The 16,833-nt window shown below is 38.9% G+C and overlaps 1 protein-coding gene across 1 annotated transcript in view; it reads right to left on the bottom strand.

Moving 5' to 3' along the window:
• LOC126424585 (pecanex-like protein 1) overlaps positions 1–16,833 on the bottom strand; it is a 273,094-nt gene that overhangs the window by 168,676 nt on the left and 87,585 nt on the right. The window contains exon 10 of the mRNA XM_050087327.1: positions 4,916–4,981. Within this exon, the coding sequence (XP_049943284.1) occupies positions 4,916–4,981 (66 nt within the window). The remainder of the gene's footprint in view (positions 1–4,915; positions 4,982–16,833) is intronic.

Here is a 16,833-nt window from a genome sequence, read left to right as displayed (position 1 = left end):
CAGCCCTCTGCTTCCCTGGAGCACGCAAACTCTCTCGCCCGTACGGACAGTGCTACTCTAAGGCGGTGTCTCCTGAGAGGGTAGGCACTAACGGTATGCATATTGCGGTGTATCGTGTGTGTAAAAAACATTTTGAGTTACCATCCTTGCAAAAGCATATCATCAACAAGTATCACAATTATTTCTCAAGTTATTACATTTTATATTATTATATACTTAACCCAGACACCATATATATTATGAAATCCAAGTGACACTCTACTACTTTCAAGTGGTGTGTTGAACCAGAAAAACAGGTAAACAGACTGACTTGTATCATTTCTGTACAAGTACTGTTCAATTTGATCAGTTGTGCAGTAGCTCTCTGCTGCAAGCATGAATCCACTGTCTGTGTGAATCACCTGCAATTTTTATGATTTACTCATTTATGAAAAATTATGTGCAAATATGAACTAGTTTGAAACTAATAACAGCCCCAGAATGCATAGATTTAGAATATTCAGTAACTGACAGAAAGCAGAACAAAGAGAGAAACGGCAAAAGTCATCAGGTGATGCTGTGGAAGATTGATTTCATACTTTCTCAAGAATGATTTCAAAATCTTAACAAATGCAAAGTTGAAATTTAAATTATAGCAAAACAGTCAGATGTATTCCACAGTGAAAGGAGATATTAACAATCCAAAATTAAAATGCTTGTCATTTAACAAGACCAAGAAGAATGGTCTATAGGATAGGTATTGTATGCACAGTAAATTACTTGTAGTATCAGGTACACACAACTACACAGAACACCTACCACCAAACATTTACGTAGTGCACATTGCCTGCAAAGCAGATACCTGTTAAATTAATTCAGCAAGAGTCAAAATGAAACACTCCTTTGAACAGAGATAGTGTAAACTTTTTCCTTATATGTTGGAAACTTTGCTGTATAGATACACATTAAACACAGAAATTACATGGAAAGTATGCTACAGATAAACTAGAAGTTTTTTGCTGATTAAGCATTCAAAGAAGTGGCTACACCATAAAACAAATAATTCACAGAGAATCTCTCACTTTTGACAAAGTGGATGATTTGGAAATGCTTTTGTACTGAAAGGTGTTAAAATGAGAATTACAGTATCTAGCGTGCACAACAGTGTCATGAAAGAAACACAATGGTTCCAAAAACTGTGACAACAAACAAAAGGAAGTACATGAACTGATTACTGGCAAAGGTTCAGACCAAATTATAGTGAGATGAAATTTTTTTTTTTTAGTATGTCAAAAGCAATCAATCATTATGTGTGTTTGCTTTTATTATAATCAACAGAGGCATGGAAAAAATTCTTCAGCTGCAAACTACCAAGTCATCTCAATGAAAGACTGGAAAGAGTAATTCAAAGGCTAAATCAAATACCCACTGCCTTTTTCTATGAATCTCAAGATTTGTACGTAAGGAATTCACACCAGAGTGGCATAATGCTACATTACTTTTCACAAACAACTGCTTCAGCAACAAATGAAAATGATACGATCCATCTACTGTGATAAAGAGCTCCCAGTGCAAGACTTCAAGGAGAACTGCTTCCGAATGATCAGAGCTGCAATTTATCCTGTTTTACTACTTTTCCACTACTTATTTCAAGCACGGCGTATTTCGAGTCGTACCTCTGGGTAAAATCGAGGCACTGAAACAACAACAAATAACAGCATAACTATCATATTGCCAATCTAACTTTCGTACTACCGATCTACTTTTATGTCAGAAGTATACCTGCAATGACATTTTATTATCTTTGATAAAAGTTGATTTTATTTCACATTAATTAAAAACTGATTTTCATCAAACACAATAAAATGTAATCACAGACTGGCTCTCTGACATAAAAACAGACTAGTAACATAACAGCCGCATAGCTACATCATAAATATGATAAATCAAAATAATGTTGTAGCTCATAAATAACTTTAAATATCCTGAAAATGAAAGTAAACAATGCCTAAACAAATAACAACTGTACATTTACATACATCTACATTTATGCTCCGCAAGCCATACAACGGTGTGTGGCAGAGGGCACTACTTTACGTGCCACTGTCATTACCTCCCTCTCCTGTTCCAGTCGCGTATGGTTTGCGGGAAGAACGACTGCCAGAAAGCCTCCGTGCGCGCTCGAATCTCTCTAATTTTACATTCGTGATCTCCTTGGGAGGTATAAGTAGGGGGAAGCAATATATTCGATATCTCATCCAGAAATGCACCCTCTCAAAACCTGGACACCAAGCTACACCGTGATGCAGAGCGCCTCTCTTGCAGAGTCTGCCACATGGGTTTGCTAAACATCTCCATAACGCTATCACGCTTACCAAATAACCCTGTGACGAAACGCGCCGCTCTACTTTGGATCTTCTCTATATCCTCTGTCAACCCGACCTGGTACGGATCCCAAACTGATGAGCAATACTCAAGTGTACGTCGAACGAGTGTTTTGTAAGCCACCTCCTTTGTTGATGGACTACATTTTCTAAGGACTCTCCCAATGAATCTCAGCCTGGTACCCGCCTTACCAACAATTAATTTTATATGATCATTCCACTTCAAATCGTTCCGCACGCATACTCCCAGATATTTTACAGAAGTAACTGCTACCAGTGTTTGTTCCACTATCATATAATCATACAATAAAGGATCCTTCTTTCTATGTATTCGCAATACATTACATATGTCTATGTTAAGGGTCAGTTGCCACTCCCTGCACCAAGTGCCTATCCGCTGCAGATCTCCCTGCATTTAGCTGCAATTTTTTAATGCTGCAACTTCTCTGTATACTACAGCATCATCCGCGAAAAGCCGCACGGAACTTCCGACACTCTCTACTAGGTCATTTATATATATATATTGTGAAAAGCAATGGTCCCATAACACTCCCCTGTGGCACACCAGAGGTTACTTTAACGTCTGTAGACATCTCTCCATTAAGAACAACATGCTGTGTTCCATTTGCTAAAAACTCTTCAATCCAGCCACACAGCTGGTCTGATATTCTGTAGGCTCTTACTTTGTTTATCAGGCGACAGTGCAGAACTGTATCGAGCACCTTCCGGAAGTCAAGGAAAATGGCATCCACCTCGGAGCCTGTATCTAATATTTTCTGGGTCTCGTGAACAAATAAAGCGAGTTGGGTCGCACACGATCGCTGTTTCCGGAATCCATGTCAATTCCTACAGAGTAGATTCTGGGTTTCCAGAAATGACATGATACGTGAGCAAAAAACATGTTCTAAAATTCTACAACAGATCGATGTCAGAGATGTAGGTCTCTAGTTTTGCGCATCTGCTCGACGACCCTTCTCGAAGACTGGGACTACCTGTGCTCTTTTCCAATCATTTTATAATGGCTTTATTTGTACAGGTACTGCTCAAAAATAAGCCATGCTGGAAACTAGTAGTGGAAGAAAATTACCTACAAGAGAATCCACAGCAGTGATTCTGAGCGTGGACTAGTCGTCGGATGTCACCTGAGTAACAAATCCAGCACGGACATCTCAACCTTTATAAAGCTACCCAACTTCACTGTCTGTGATCTGACTACAGAGAGGAAATGTGAGGGAACAACCACAGCTAAACCGAGACCAGGTAGACCTCATGTACTTGGGAACAGGAACTGCTGAGCACTGTGGAGGGTAGTTGTAAAATAAAAAATAAATAAAAAAATCACACAAAAATCAGCACAAGGAATCACCTATGAGTTCAAAAGTGCTACTGGCACAATGACTGTGCTCAGGGAGTTCTGTAGTCAATGCTTAGTGATGATTGAGGTGGCTTAAAGAGCAATACCACTGGACAGTGGACAACTGGAAATGAGTAATTTGGAGTGACGAATCGTGCTGTATGGTGTGGCAAACTGACAGAAGGGTTTACGCTCGGCAAATGCCTCGAGAACTTTAGCTGCCACCATGTGTAGTCCCAACAGTGAAGTATGGAAGAAGCGAAGTATGGGGTGTTTCTCATGATTAGGATGTGGTCTCCTTATTGCATTTAAGAAAACATTAAATATGTAAGGATGTGAATATGTTCTGCAATGCTATGCACTGTGTACAGTACAAGGGCTATTCGGAGACAGTGAATGTAACAGCATAACAAGGAAGCCTGTCATAAAGCATAGAAAGGATGGAAGGGGGCTTCATATGCAGGAAGACTGCTAGGAAAACGGGCGTGTAAGTCTTTAAGCAGAATTAAAGTAAGATGTAGAAACAAGTACAAAGATAGCAGAGTTGGGAGAGGGTGTCAGAGTTTCAGGATATTGTGTGTTGTGTGTGTGTGTGTGTGTGTGTGTGTGTGTGTGTGTGTGCGTGCGTGTGTGTGTGTGTGTGTGTGAAAATGGGGCAGCGGCAAACTAGGAGAGGAGCAGAGCAGTGCAGAGCATAGTTGGTGTAGGAAAGTTACTGGTGGACTTTCTGAATCAAAGTGTGTGTGTTGGAGCAACAATTCTCAGTTGTAAAATATGGAGACATTACTCTTAGTTCAACCATCCTGCACATTTTATTTTGATATTTGTACTTAAACCAATTAACAAGGATGTCTTATGATCACAGCTGCTTTTAGAGACATACACAACAAAAATAGAAAATCGTCTACAGAGGCTACTTAAATGTTACATGTAATTAAAATGAATGACTGCATAGAACCTTGAGTAATCTGGTACACAGTCTACAATGATGCAGAAGCAAATGTAGCTGATAATGCTTAAAGCTAATTCTCATCACGCTGTAGTATGGACACATAGTTTTGCGGAATTCATTATCCGTCTGACAGCAGACTGCTTAAATGGAACAAAATTACTGTTGTATAAGAACAAAAGGCATACTAATTGAAAATCTAAAGTCATGCAACTGCACTTCAGTCAGCTGTAAAAATGTTGTACTTACTTCTAATATCCATTATGGACCCGGAGTCACTGTCATCCGAACATGTGTAATTCCACAGATTGGCATCTAGGTTGGCACGACATGCACAAGATAGACAGAAGAAATACAACCAAAACAAACATTAGGCCCAATATTTACAAAACAAAGGCATGCCAAAAATTTAAGGAGTGAAATCACCAGAATAGATACAAAAGAATCAATACTGCACTATTATTACAAGAATTTTTCATAACCGAAAACAGGAGTGTTCGAGATCAGTGTGAAAGAAATCCCAGTGTCACTTAAAGAATACAATGTAACTACACAGAAAAATAAGCACTGCTATGGAAAGAAACTACAGAAGTGAAATTAAATCTAAAGCTTTGAGAAACAGTAATTGCATTTCAACTTTACAGAGAAAGAAGTTCTCATTTTTATTTACAACAGACCCAAGGTTCATTGATACTACACTACCAGGTTTTGTTAATAAGCAAATCTGCTAACTGAAAGACTGGATATTTATTCTGTTTCTGCAGTTTACCCTTCTTGAGTGACACAAATATTTCACTTGGAGTGGTAAACATACAATACTGTTTGTGAAAATTGCACCATTACAAAGAAAAACCAGAGTCCACACAGGCTTCTAATGATATATGGTACAACAGATCAAATATAATGATGCAGCGTGCATGTATTAAATAGTCACAAGTTAAAATGTGTTGACATGAAGTAGTATTAATACATGTAGCAGACCTGAGAGAGAATTTATTTCAGTGTGATACATGGCATGTTACACATAACAACTGCAAATGAACTTTTTTCTCAACTGTGAGTTAGTCGCAAGCAATGTTAACTATATATAAATTCTTATGAGGGCTGCATTACTCAGGCATGCTAGGTTCTCTCCAATTCATTGTACATAATGAGAAGAATTACTTGTGATTTTACTTTTGTTATGGGTTGGGGTATGGAGTTCTGTACGTGTAAAGTGTTCCATTAGCTAGAAAACATTTTTCTGTGAATAAGATATTTTACAAGGTGAAATACTTGTGATTTTACTTTTGTTATGGGTTGGGGTATGGAGTTCTGTAGGTGTAAAGTGTTCCATTAGCTAGAAAAGATTTTTCTGTGAATAAGATATTTTACAAGGTAAAATACATTTCTTTGATAAAACTACTGACACAATTACCACTACACACAGAATGCATTCACACAGTTGGAATCACTGAGAAATGATCGTGGGTTTGAGCCTGCTTATGGTCCAGTTCGATACATGGAAGAATTTTCTCTATAAAAGTTGATACATCAAATATAATTTTTTTCCACTTGCAGACCAGTGGCCATTACTCCGTGGAGAGTAATATGTTGCATGATAGTCTCCAATCTGTCTGAAGTGCTCTGAGAAATCACTTTTCAAGTTCCAGCACCATAAGAAACAGCAGCTGCAGTGGCATAGAGCATACACAATTCTTTGGCAACCTTCTTGTTAATATTTTCAGCACTACATGCTATCGAGCACCATGTCCAACAAACACACACTGCTATCAAAGAAAATCTATATGTCTGCTTGTGTCTGTATATGTGTGGATGGATATGTGTGTGTGTGCGAGAGTATACCCGTCCTTTTTTCCCCCTAAGGTAAGTCTTTCCGCTCCCGGCATTGGAATGACTCCTTACCCTCTCCCTTGAAACCCACATCCTTTCGTCTTTCCCTCTCCTTCCCTCTTTCCTGATGAGGCAACAGTTTGTTGCGAAAGCTTGAATTTTGTGTGTATGTTTGTGTTTGTTTGTGTGTCTATCGACGTGCCAGTGCTTTCATTTGGTAAGTCACATCATCTTGGTTTTTAGATATATTTTTCCCATGTGGAATGTTTCCCTCTATCAATTCATATCAAAATCTATTTCTTGTAATTCTTTCTCCCCCCCCCCCCCCCCTCTCCCCTCAATTCAATATAGGAATTTGAACAGATCTATGCAACAGACTTTAATGCACTGCAATTTAATAATCTTTGCCAGCATTTAACAAATTTCAGTCAGACTTGACAAGGCTACCAGACTAGTAAACTAAATGTCAGTAGCCATGTAACTAACTACCAGAATTATCTCAAGTAAATAAAAACATTACCTTTTTACTATTAACATAGTTATTTTAATGGAAACAAATGTACAGAGGAACAACACAATACAGAATGCTAGCAATTGGCATTTTTTGAAATAATAAGAGCCTCATAGAATGTGGCATAGAATCGAACAGATTTTTAGACATCCCCAGGAAGTGGCTTTCCAGACAGCTTATATCCAAGTCTAAAGCTGAGTTGTGTTGTCCACTGAATATGAGAAGCAAATCCCTAATGAGCAGAAGTAGTACTTAAGAAATCTCCAATTTTAATATCTTGTTGATTTAACTGGAGATGGATTTCGTGGAATGTTTTATGGATCTAGCTTTTTAAAAATAAAAAAAATAAAATGAAAAAATAAAAAAAATGCTGGTGTACATACTGCCATCCAGCACATCATCCTGGATTCACTCTTTCTCCGTTGCCTCCTGTTACTCCATTTTTCTAATTCAGTCAGGTCTGCTTTTTCTGCTCACACTCTCACTGCTGATTTTTAATTTAAATGCAATTAGTTTGTAAGCCACTTGTTACTCTGGTCCACTGTCTTTCCTCCTCCTTTCGCTTGCAAGCCATGCTCCCAAGCCATATTCTCACTATGAAACATTTTTCCAGTCCTATAAAATCAAATAAACCTAAAACAAAAAGATCAGACCCATATTCGGGCTACATTGTTCCATCTTAAGAACAATAAGTCAACCCATTCAGCACCAGAGAGCAAATGGCAAGTAAGACCATCGCAGTGGCAATGTGCTAACAAACTGTGTTGTGAAGGAATACAGATGTGGAAATGTAAAGCAGGTATCACTTCGGACTCTCAGAAGTTTCATCCTATAGCCATCACAGTGGACAGTGCTCACGATCACAATGGCTGTTGCCATCCTGGACTGTCTTGTCCAGCATTTGTCCTGTATTATGCTAGATAATGAACTATGACTGCACATTTTAGCTTTTAAAGTGTGAACTCAAACTCCGATAACATTTCAGAGGCAATTCAGCAATATTTTCCACGTACAAGGTACGGGAATCTTTTAATTTTTGGCCTTAATACATTAGATTTTCAATTTTTTTTATCTTCATGGTAAACAGATGTTCTGAATATTTAGTTTAACTGAGAGGTTGTACGTGTATTCGAGTGCTCAGCAAATTTTTACTTTCAAAAAAGATGGATCAAAGAATTTACATTACATTTTACTTGAAAATTGGAATAGAGTGCAGTACCACATCTGAAGTGTTGACTGTGGTTTTTGGTGAATCTACTATGAGTAAGACAGAAGTTTATGAAGGGTATAAACATTTCAAAGGGGATCAAGAAGACGCTGAAGATGACAACTGCCCTGGACACCACAGCACATCAATTACTGACAATAATGTGGAAAAAGTAAAGAAAATGGTTCTGGGAAATCGTCGCATTACCACCAGAAAAGTTGGTGACGATGTCGATGTATCTTAGGTTCGTGCCAAGCAATTCTTGGGCATGAAACATGCAGCAGCAAAGTTTGTTCCAAAATTATTGAATTTCAACCAAAAACAATGTCACTCGGACATCGCTCAGGAATTTCTGAATGAAGTCGTCAACGATCCAAAACTTCCAAAGAAGGTTATAACAGGCGACAAAATGTGGGTGTAGAGGTACAATGTCTAAATCAAAGCCCAATCTATGAAAACTGCATGAGACCGAAAAAAAATTGACAAGTTCGATCACTTATGAAGGCTCTCCTCACTGTTACAATGGGCTAGTGCATCAAGATTTCCTGCCTTAGAGTCAATAAGGAATACTACCTGAAGTTATGTACAATTTTCTTTAGGCAATCCAAAGAAAATGACCAAAACTGTAGCTGAGCCACTCGTGGAAATTGCTTCCGATAACGTTCCCGTTCACACCCCAATCCCCCTTCATGATTTTTTGGCAAAAAAGTGAAGCATTTCATTGCGTCAGTTACGGTATTTGCCGAATGTGGCCCCTGTGACTTCTTTCTATTCTCAAGGCTGAAAATTACCATGAAAGGACTTCATTTTGCCACCACTGATGAAATAAAAACAGAATTGCTGAAGGAACTGAACACCATAATGAAAAATGAGTTCCAGAAGTGCTTCCAAGATTGAAAAAAGTGCTGGCACAAGTGTGTTATATCTGATGGGGATTACTTCGAAGGGGACAAAGTTAACGTTGATGAATAAATGAAGATTCTTTAAGAAAAACAAAAATTCATGTTACTTTCTGATCACTCATTTTTTGGTGGAAGACACCATGGGTTGTGGCAGCTCTTCACAGGGTGACTGTATTTCAACTGATTTCTCAGTCCACTTATTTTCCTATTATACCAAAAACATCTGCACAGTAACGTAAATGACAACAGTAGTGTAGTGTGTCGCATTTGTAAACAAACTTATCCTATTCACTGACGGTACTTATTGTTGACAACAGTAATGTCCACTTTGCTTTTCACCTTCAAGCTCGCATTCAGTATTGCTCTCGAGTTTGTATTTGTGGCAGTTTGTTTCATGTTAACTGTTATATGCAACAGTACAGATGCATTTATTGATGAACAGCTGCCAATGCGTCCCTAACATACAGGTTCATTGAATGCAAAGAAACTACGGCACAACACTATGTCGAGCTGTTCCTACAGTGGTGGCAACTGCATCACTATAGTTTTGCATTGAGGGTTATTACATTACTCTGTGTTTAGTGTTGTACACTTTGAAGATTGCAAACTGGATGAACCAGTGAAAACTGACACGGGCAAATGTAAATTATAAGAGAATCATAAACTTGTACAAAAACACTGATCCACAAAAAATCCACTTGCAAGATAACTGTGAATATGTGTTTACAAGCTACAATTCACTTCAGTATTAAGTACTGTCTTAGCACAAGTGTATTTGAAACGTAAGTTCTTCGGCCATGACCCCACTTATAGTCAACCTGCAGAAAGAACGCCCTCGACAGCCGACAGCACTGTCCCTGATGCTACTATGAGGCTGTCTGTCATTATACTGTGTCGGTCGCCCACTGGTAGACCACCTGCTATCTTGAGTCATAGGAGGTGTCAATGTGGGACTATCATTGTGGCAATGTTCACAAATTCGAAAGCTCAGACTAGCACTAATGTGTCACCTCCACACAAAGCACTCCTGGCGTATGAACTGTGAGAGACGTTCTTCCAGTGGCCAGACTATAGTTGGGATCAAAATAAACTCATGACACGCCTTAAAAAAACAGATATAACATTGTTACACAAAGTTACATTTTACACTCGTACCCATTACAAGAAGTGTTTACATCTACATTTGAGACATACTTCGCAAGCCACTGCACGGTGGATGGCAGAGGGTCCCCTGTAGTCATTTCCTTTCCTGTTCCACTTGCAAACAGAGCAAACAACTGTCTTTATGCCTCTGTAGGAGTCTTATTTTTGCATCTTATCTTTGTGGTCCTCGTGCAAAATGTATGTTGCGGCAGCAGAATCGTTCCGCAATCAGCTTCAAACGCGGGTTCTCTAAATTTTCTCAATAGTGTTCATTGAAAAGAATGTCGCCTTCCCTCCAGGGATTCTCATTTGAGTTCTCAACCTCTGTAACACTTGCCAGTTGTTATTCAAACCTACCAGCAACAAATCTAGGAGCCCACCTCTGAAGGGCTTCAATGTTTTCCTTTAGTACGAGTTGGAACAGATCCCAAACACTCGATCAGTACTCGAGAAGAGGTCCACGTGTGTCCTACGTGCTGTTACTTTACAGATGAACAAAAATGTTCCCAATAAACCAAAGCCTACCATTTGCCTTCCCTACCAAAATCCACATACGCGTGTTCCACTTCATACTACTTTGCAACTTTACCCCCAAATACTGAAATAATGTGACTGTTTCAAGCACAACACTCTATCTGAACATTATGGGTTTGTTTTCTTACTCATTCACATTAACTTACACTTTTCTGTGTTTTGAACTAGCCGTCATTCACCACACCAACTAGAAATTCGGTGCAAGTTATTTTGTATCCTCCTCCAGTGACTCAACTTCAACATCTTCCCGTACACCACAGTACCGTCAACAAATAACTGCTGTCCACCAGATCATTTTTGTATATAGGAAATAATAGTGGCTCCATCACATTTCCCTTTGGCACTCCTGGTGATACCCTTTTCTCTGACAAACACTCGTCATTGAGGACAACATACCAGGTTCTATTACTTAAGATGTGTTCAAGCCACTCACATATCTGACAACCTATTCCACATGCTCGTACCTTCATTAACAGCCTGCAGTGGGGTACCATGTAAATGCAGTATATAATGTAACAAATGTAAGAAAAGGGCAAGCTAAGTTTCACATGAGTGAAGATTTCTAAAACAGTGCTGATTTGTCAATGTAAGCTCTTGGGTCTGTAGGATTCCCCCCCCCCCCTCCCCTCCCCCACTTCCAACTTCGAATATGATTCCACTGGAACTACTGACGGCCTTGGGAGAGCCAGTCCTGACAAAACTCTACCATCTGGTGAGCAAGATGTATGAGAGAGGTGAAATACCCTCAGACTTCAAGAAGAATATAATAATTCCAATCCCAAAGAAAGCAGGTGTTGACAGATGTGAAAATTACCGAACTATCAGTTTAATATGTCACTGCTGCAAAATACTAATGCAAATTCTTTACAGACGAATGGACAAACTGGTAGAAGCCGACCTCGGGGAAGATCAGTTTGGATTCCGCAGAAATGTTGGAACACGTGAGGCAATACTGACCCTATGACTTATCTTAGAAAATAGATTAAGGAAAGGCAAACTTATGTTTCTAGCATTTGTAATCTTAGAGAAAGCTTTTGACAATGTTGACTGGAATACTCTCTTTCAAATTCTGAAGGTGGCAGGGGTAAAATACAGGGAGCGAAAGGCTACTTACAATTTGTACAGAAACCAGATGGCAGTTATAAGAGTCGAGGGGCATGAAAGGGAAGCAACGGTTGGGAAGGGAGCAAGACAGGGATGTAACCTGTCCCCGATATTATTCAATCTGTATATTGAGCAAGCAGTAAAGGAAACAAAAGAAAAATTCAGAGTAAGTATTAAAATCCATGGAGAAGAAATTAAAATGATGAGGTTCGCCGATGACATTGTAATTCTGTCAGAGACAGCAAAGGACTTGGAAGAGTAGTTGAACGGAATGGACAGTGTCTTGAAAGGAGGACATAAGATTAACATCAACAAAAGCAAAACGAGGATAATGGAATGTAGTCGAATTAAGTCGGGTGATGCTGAGGGAATTAGATTAGGAAATGAGACACTTAAAGCAGTAAAGGAGTTTTGCTATTTGGGGAGCAAAATAACTGACGATGGTCAAAGTAGAGTGGATATAAAATGTAGACTGGCAATGACAAGATAAGCGTTTCTGAAGAAGAGAAATTTGTTAACATCGAGTTTTGATTTAAATGTCAGGAAGTCATTTCTGAAAGTATTTGCATGGAGTGTAGCCATGTATGGAAGTGAAACATGGACGATAAATAGTTTGGACAAGAAGAGAATAGAAGCTTTCGAAATGTGGTGCTACAGAAGAATGATGAAGATTAGATGGGTAGATCACATAACTAATGAGGAGGTATTGAATAGAATTGGGGAGAAGAGGAGTCTTTGGCACAACTTGACAAGAAGAAGGGACCAGTTGGTAGGACATGTTCTGAGGCATCAAAGGATCACAAATTTAGCATTGGAAGGCAGCGTGGTGGGTAAAAATCGTAGAGGGAGACCAAGAGATGAATACACTAAGCAGATTCAGAAGGTTGTAGATTGCAGTAAGTACTGGGAGATGAAGAAGCTTGCACAGGATAGAGTAGCATGGAGAGCTGCATCAAACCAGTCTCAGGACTGCAGGACTGAAGACAACAAAAACAACGACAACAATAACCCCCCCCCCCCCCCCACCCCACCACCACCACCACCACCACCACCACCACCACCACTTCCAACTTCGAATATGTTCTAGAATTCTACAACAAACAGATGCTTGGGATATTGGTCTGTAATTTTGCAGGTCTGTTTTTAGTTTTGTTATATAAAGGGTTGCCTGCACTTTTTCCAGTTTCTTGGGACTTTGCACTGTCCTGGCATTTGAATGCAGTACCGTGCTCACACTCACCTCTACAGCCAGTTACTAATTCTTTGAAACATCTCGAGATCATCCTGTTAAGCTACACAACAGTGTACAATTTGCCACTTGAGTTCTTCAAACGTATCAAGTGCTGTACATTTCACTTTTGAGATGATCCCAGATAGAAAAATCTGGAGGCCCAGCTGAACCTACCCACACGTGACCATACTGGTATGTTATATGTCTTCATACCAGCAGCAAATTGTGCACGTGCCCAACCGTGCATGTGCCAGTTCCTCAACATTACACAAAGTGAACACTCTCGAGACATCCTGGAAGTTCCTGCCACAGAAACTGAAGGCCCTCTCCTCCTTCAAGTTTTCTCAGAGGAAAGTGTCACTGAATGAGGTGATCACCTACTACCCTTAACCAAAATTTCAATGGCCACTAATGAATGGCACTTGGGTTTATGTCAAATGTGAACTCAATTAGATGAGGACTTAATCGAAACATCTACATTTCAAACTGTACCAACTAGGAAACACTTCATAGTGTGTCAGTGGCGGCTTTTAAGTGCACAGTCATAATTATCATGCAGACAGCTCATTTGCCGACTCACATTCGCTAGGACATTTTTCTTTCTACGATTGTATACCTCCACCTATACCAACATTCCTCTATTAATTGTGATACACCCGGTATTATATGCCTTTTTTTACTGTTGTGGAGGTTTTTTGACAGAAATAGAGATAAATGGAGTAACGAACCAAATAAATCATAATTACATTACTACTCTACAATGAATCCGCAGAGACCATGGGCCTCTAATATCAAAATACACTAAACGTATCCCTGAAGAACCTCTGCAATTATATCAGCTGAACTTGGGTTGACCATGTACAGCATCACATCTATACTCTGCTTATGCACCTGTCCCGCGTGCACTCACCTGGCACACCCTATTCTAGTCATGTCATCAGAGGCAGACTTGTGGAAGCAACCACATCACTTACTGAAAGAGTTGAAAATACTGCACGGCACTTTAAATGTGCTGCATTTGCGTATATGCGTGTGTAAATTGTACAACTGACATTTGTGTAAATCTTACCTAACAATTTTGTGAATTTTAAAAGCATAAAAGAAACTATTACATCACTGTATTAGTCAGGCCTTCTGACTACGAAATTACTGTGCTTGTAAGGGTTCAGTTTAGATCAAACTGTCGACAGAACTAGTTTTAGTGTTGCGTTTACAAAAGTCTTTTTCTTGTATTACCCTCACAGGCATGTTTAAATTATGATGATCATGAAATAGCCTATTGTGCTGGTGGCACAACAGCCCGATCAATAGAGACCGAAAAAGGTCGAATATCGGGAATAGTTGGCACAGTCGGTAATGTTTGTACAGTGGTAGTAAGGAGTGCATGAACAATATACTAGAAATCCTGACTGGTGAGGGATGAATGTGGAGAGAGAGGTGTGTCTGAACGTAGCTTTTGTATGTTTTTCTTGAACAACTCTAAAACTATGGCATACAACATTGCAGGTTGCATAAAACAACACTTGTAGGGGCTGCTGAATCGCACACTATTTCCACAACCCCAGTTAACAAACTAGCAATTTTACTGTACGCTGATGAATAAAAGTGATAAAAATGATATATTTAAATTGATTTACTTTTTTAATCATTGTAACACTGATTTATGGGCAAATCATAACAAAAGGCAACCTCTCTACGTATCCAACATTAACTTGGTGTAATGCGACTACTGCTTCACTGCAAGCGAAAGCAATGAAAGATTTAGGCAGAAAAAGCGCTATAAGCATTAACACTGCTCCACTGCACACAAAAGTAACATAAGATTTTGGCAGAGAAAGTACTGTTTGCATTAAAGAAAAAGTTACTTAAAATGCAGAGCAGCCAACAGGAGTAGGGCCCACATACGGCTCCTTGCCTACTTGTCAGGAAAGCTGAGCTACCATTTACTTTACTTTGTTTATGCACTATCTACTGCTCACTCACGCAATGCTTCCACTAAACAGCGAGGGGCAACTTTCACCATTCCACTGTTCGTAAGTGAAACTGTAATCCACCTGGATGTTATTTTGAAGATAACAGTGCTTCATAGTTAAGTAATATTGAAGGTTGTTTACCCCTGTCTTCCTCTGAGCTGAATACAAACTCACTTGGACAATTACTGGGAACTTACAGTTTAAAGAGTAATCTTGAACACAGTCCACCATGATTTTTTCAAGAAAACAAAGGAATGACAGAAGTTAAAGTAACATTAAGAGCTAGATGAAATCCTAGGGTCAACCATCAGGCCTCTGGATGTGTTACTGGCACTGACCTATCTAACAACCAAGAATTATACCTACAATCAACACAACAATTTAGGTACAGCTGAATTGTCTGCATCCTCATGGCTGCCCAGTAACTATAACTCTGATGTTCTGAAACTTTCTGGCACATTAAAACTGTGTGCCAGACCGAGACTCGAACTCGGGACCTTTGCCTTTCACGGGCAAGTGCTCTACCAACTGAGCTACCCAAGGTCCCGAGTTCGAGTCTCGGTCCGGTACACAGTTTTAATCTGCCAGAAAGTTTCATATCAGTGCACACTCCGCTGCAGAGTGAAAATCTCATTCTGATGTACTGTTTATTTATTTATTTATTTATTTACATACGACCTTGTGGTGTTCAATTTTCACAAACAGCAGTGTTTGATGTTAACATTACATATTAAATATAATGAAACCTATCATTACCAGTCACAAAGCAGAATTTACTTTTGATTTTAAGTACACGAAGAAAGCCATGTTTTACCAGAACATGTGGTATATACCAAAACAGTTGAAATGCCACATGTCTTTCACAGTATTCAGACACTTGTTAGAAGTTAATTTTAGAACAACTGAAGTAAAAGTTAATTTATGTATGACATAAAAGTAAATGGTCCAAAATTTACATTTGGATGCCTGGAGAATTTTAATAGAACCACATTTTAAACAACAGGTTTATTCAATAATAGCAATACATGACAACTATGAATGGCAATTGAAGCTTCTGTTACTCAAAGTGTAAAACACACACACACACACATTCCACTTAAGAATGTTCACTTTTACATGTAAATTCATGTGTAATTAAATAAAAAATCAATTTGTAAGAGAACCAAAGCATCTGTTCTGGTACTATGTCATAACTTTTTGCAGTTAGTGCTGGACTTAATGAAGCTTTAAGGAGTAATTAAGTTTAAGTTACTAAACCCCCTACCAATATAGACTTTTTCCATTTACTAAACAACTATAACAGGTGTACAATGACTGCCTGAATAGTTGTCACATGAAGTATTTACAGATGACACTATGAATACATCTTAAAACAACAATTTAAATGTTAACTGTTTTTCCCAGTGCAATTCTATGCTCAGATGCTGTACAGATGCGGATATCTGTGAATATATCCACAATAGTAAATACTTTATGGTTAGAAAGTGTCAATATTTACACGTGATTGATAGTAATAATAATTATTATAATTTTAAGTTAGTACTCTGACCCATTCGGGACTGAGTGCCACCATTTTAGCTCAAATGCAGGGCCAGCACTGCTTTCTTCTGGTTTTCCTGCACAATTAAAAGTACATGCTACTTCCGTCATACCAACAGCAGCCTTTAAGTCTGAGTCAGTCCTGTTTTATTTGCACAGCGTAATTACCAAAAGCTGTCAAAAGCAACAT

This window comes from Schistocerca serialis, chromosome 10 (assembly GCF_023864345.2).
Source record: "Schistocerca serialis cubense isolate TAMUIC-IGC-003099 chromosome 10, iqSchSeri2.2, whole genome shotgun sequence".
Classification (NCBI taxonomy): Eukaryota; Metazoa; Arthropoda; class Insecta; order Orthoptera; family Acrididae; genus Schistocerca; species Schistocerca serialis.
The sequence above is the reverse complement of the archived record's forward strand: the minus strand, read 5'-3'. Positions and strand labels throughout refer to the sequence as shown.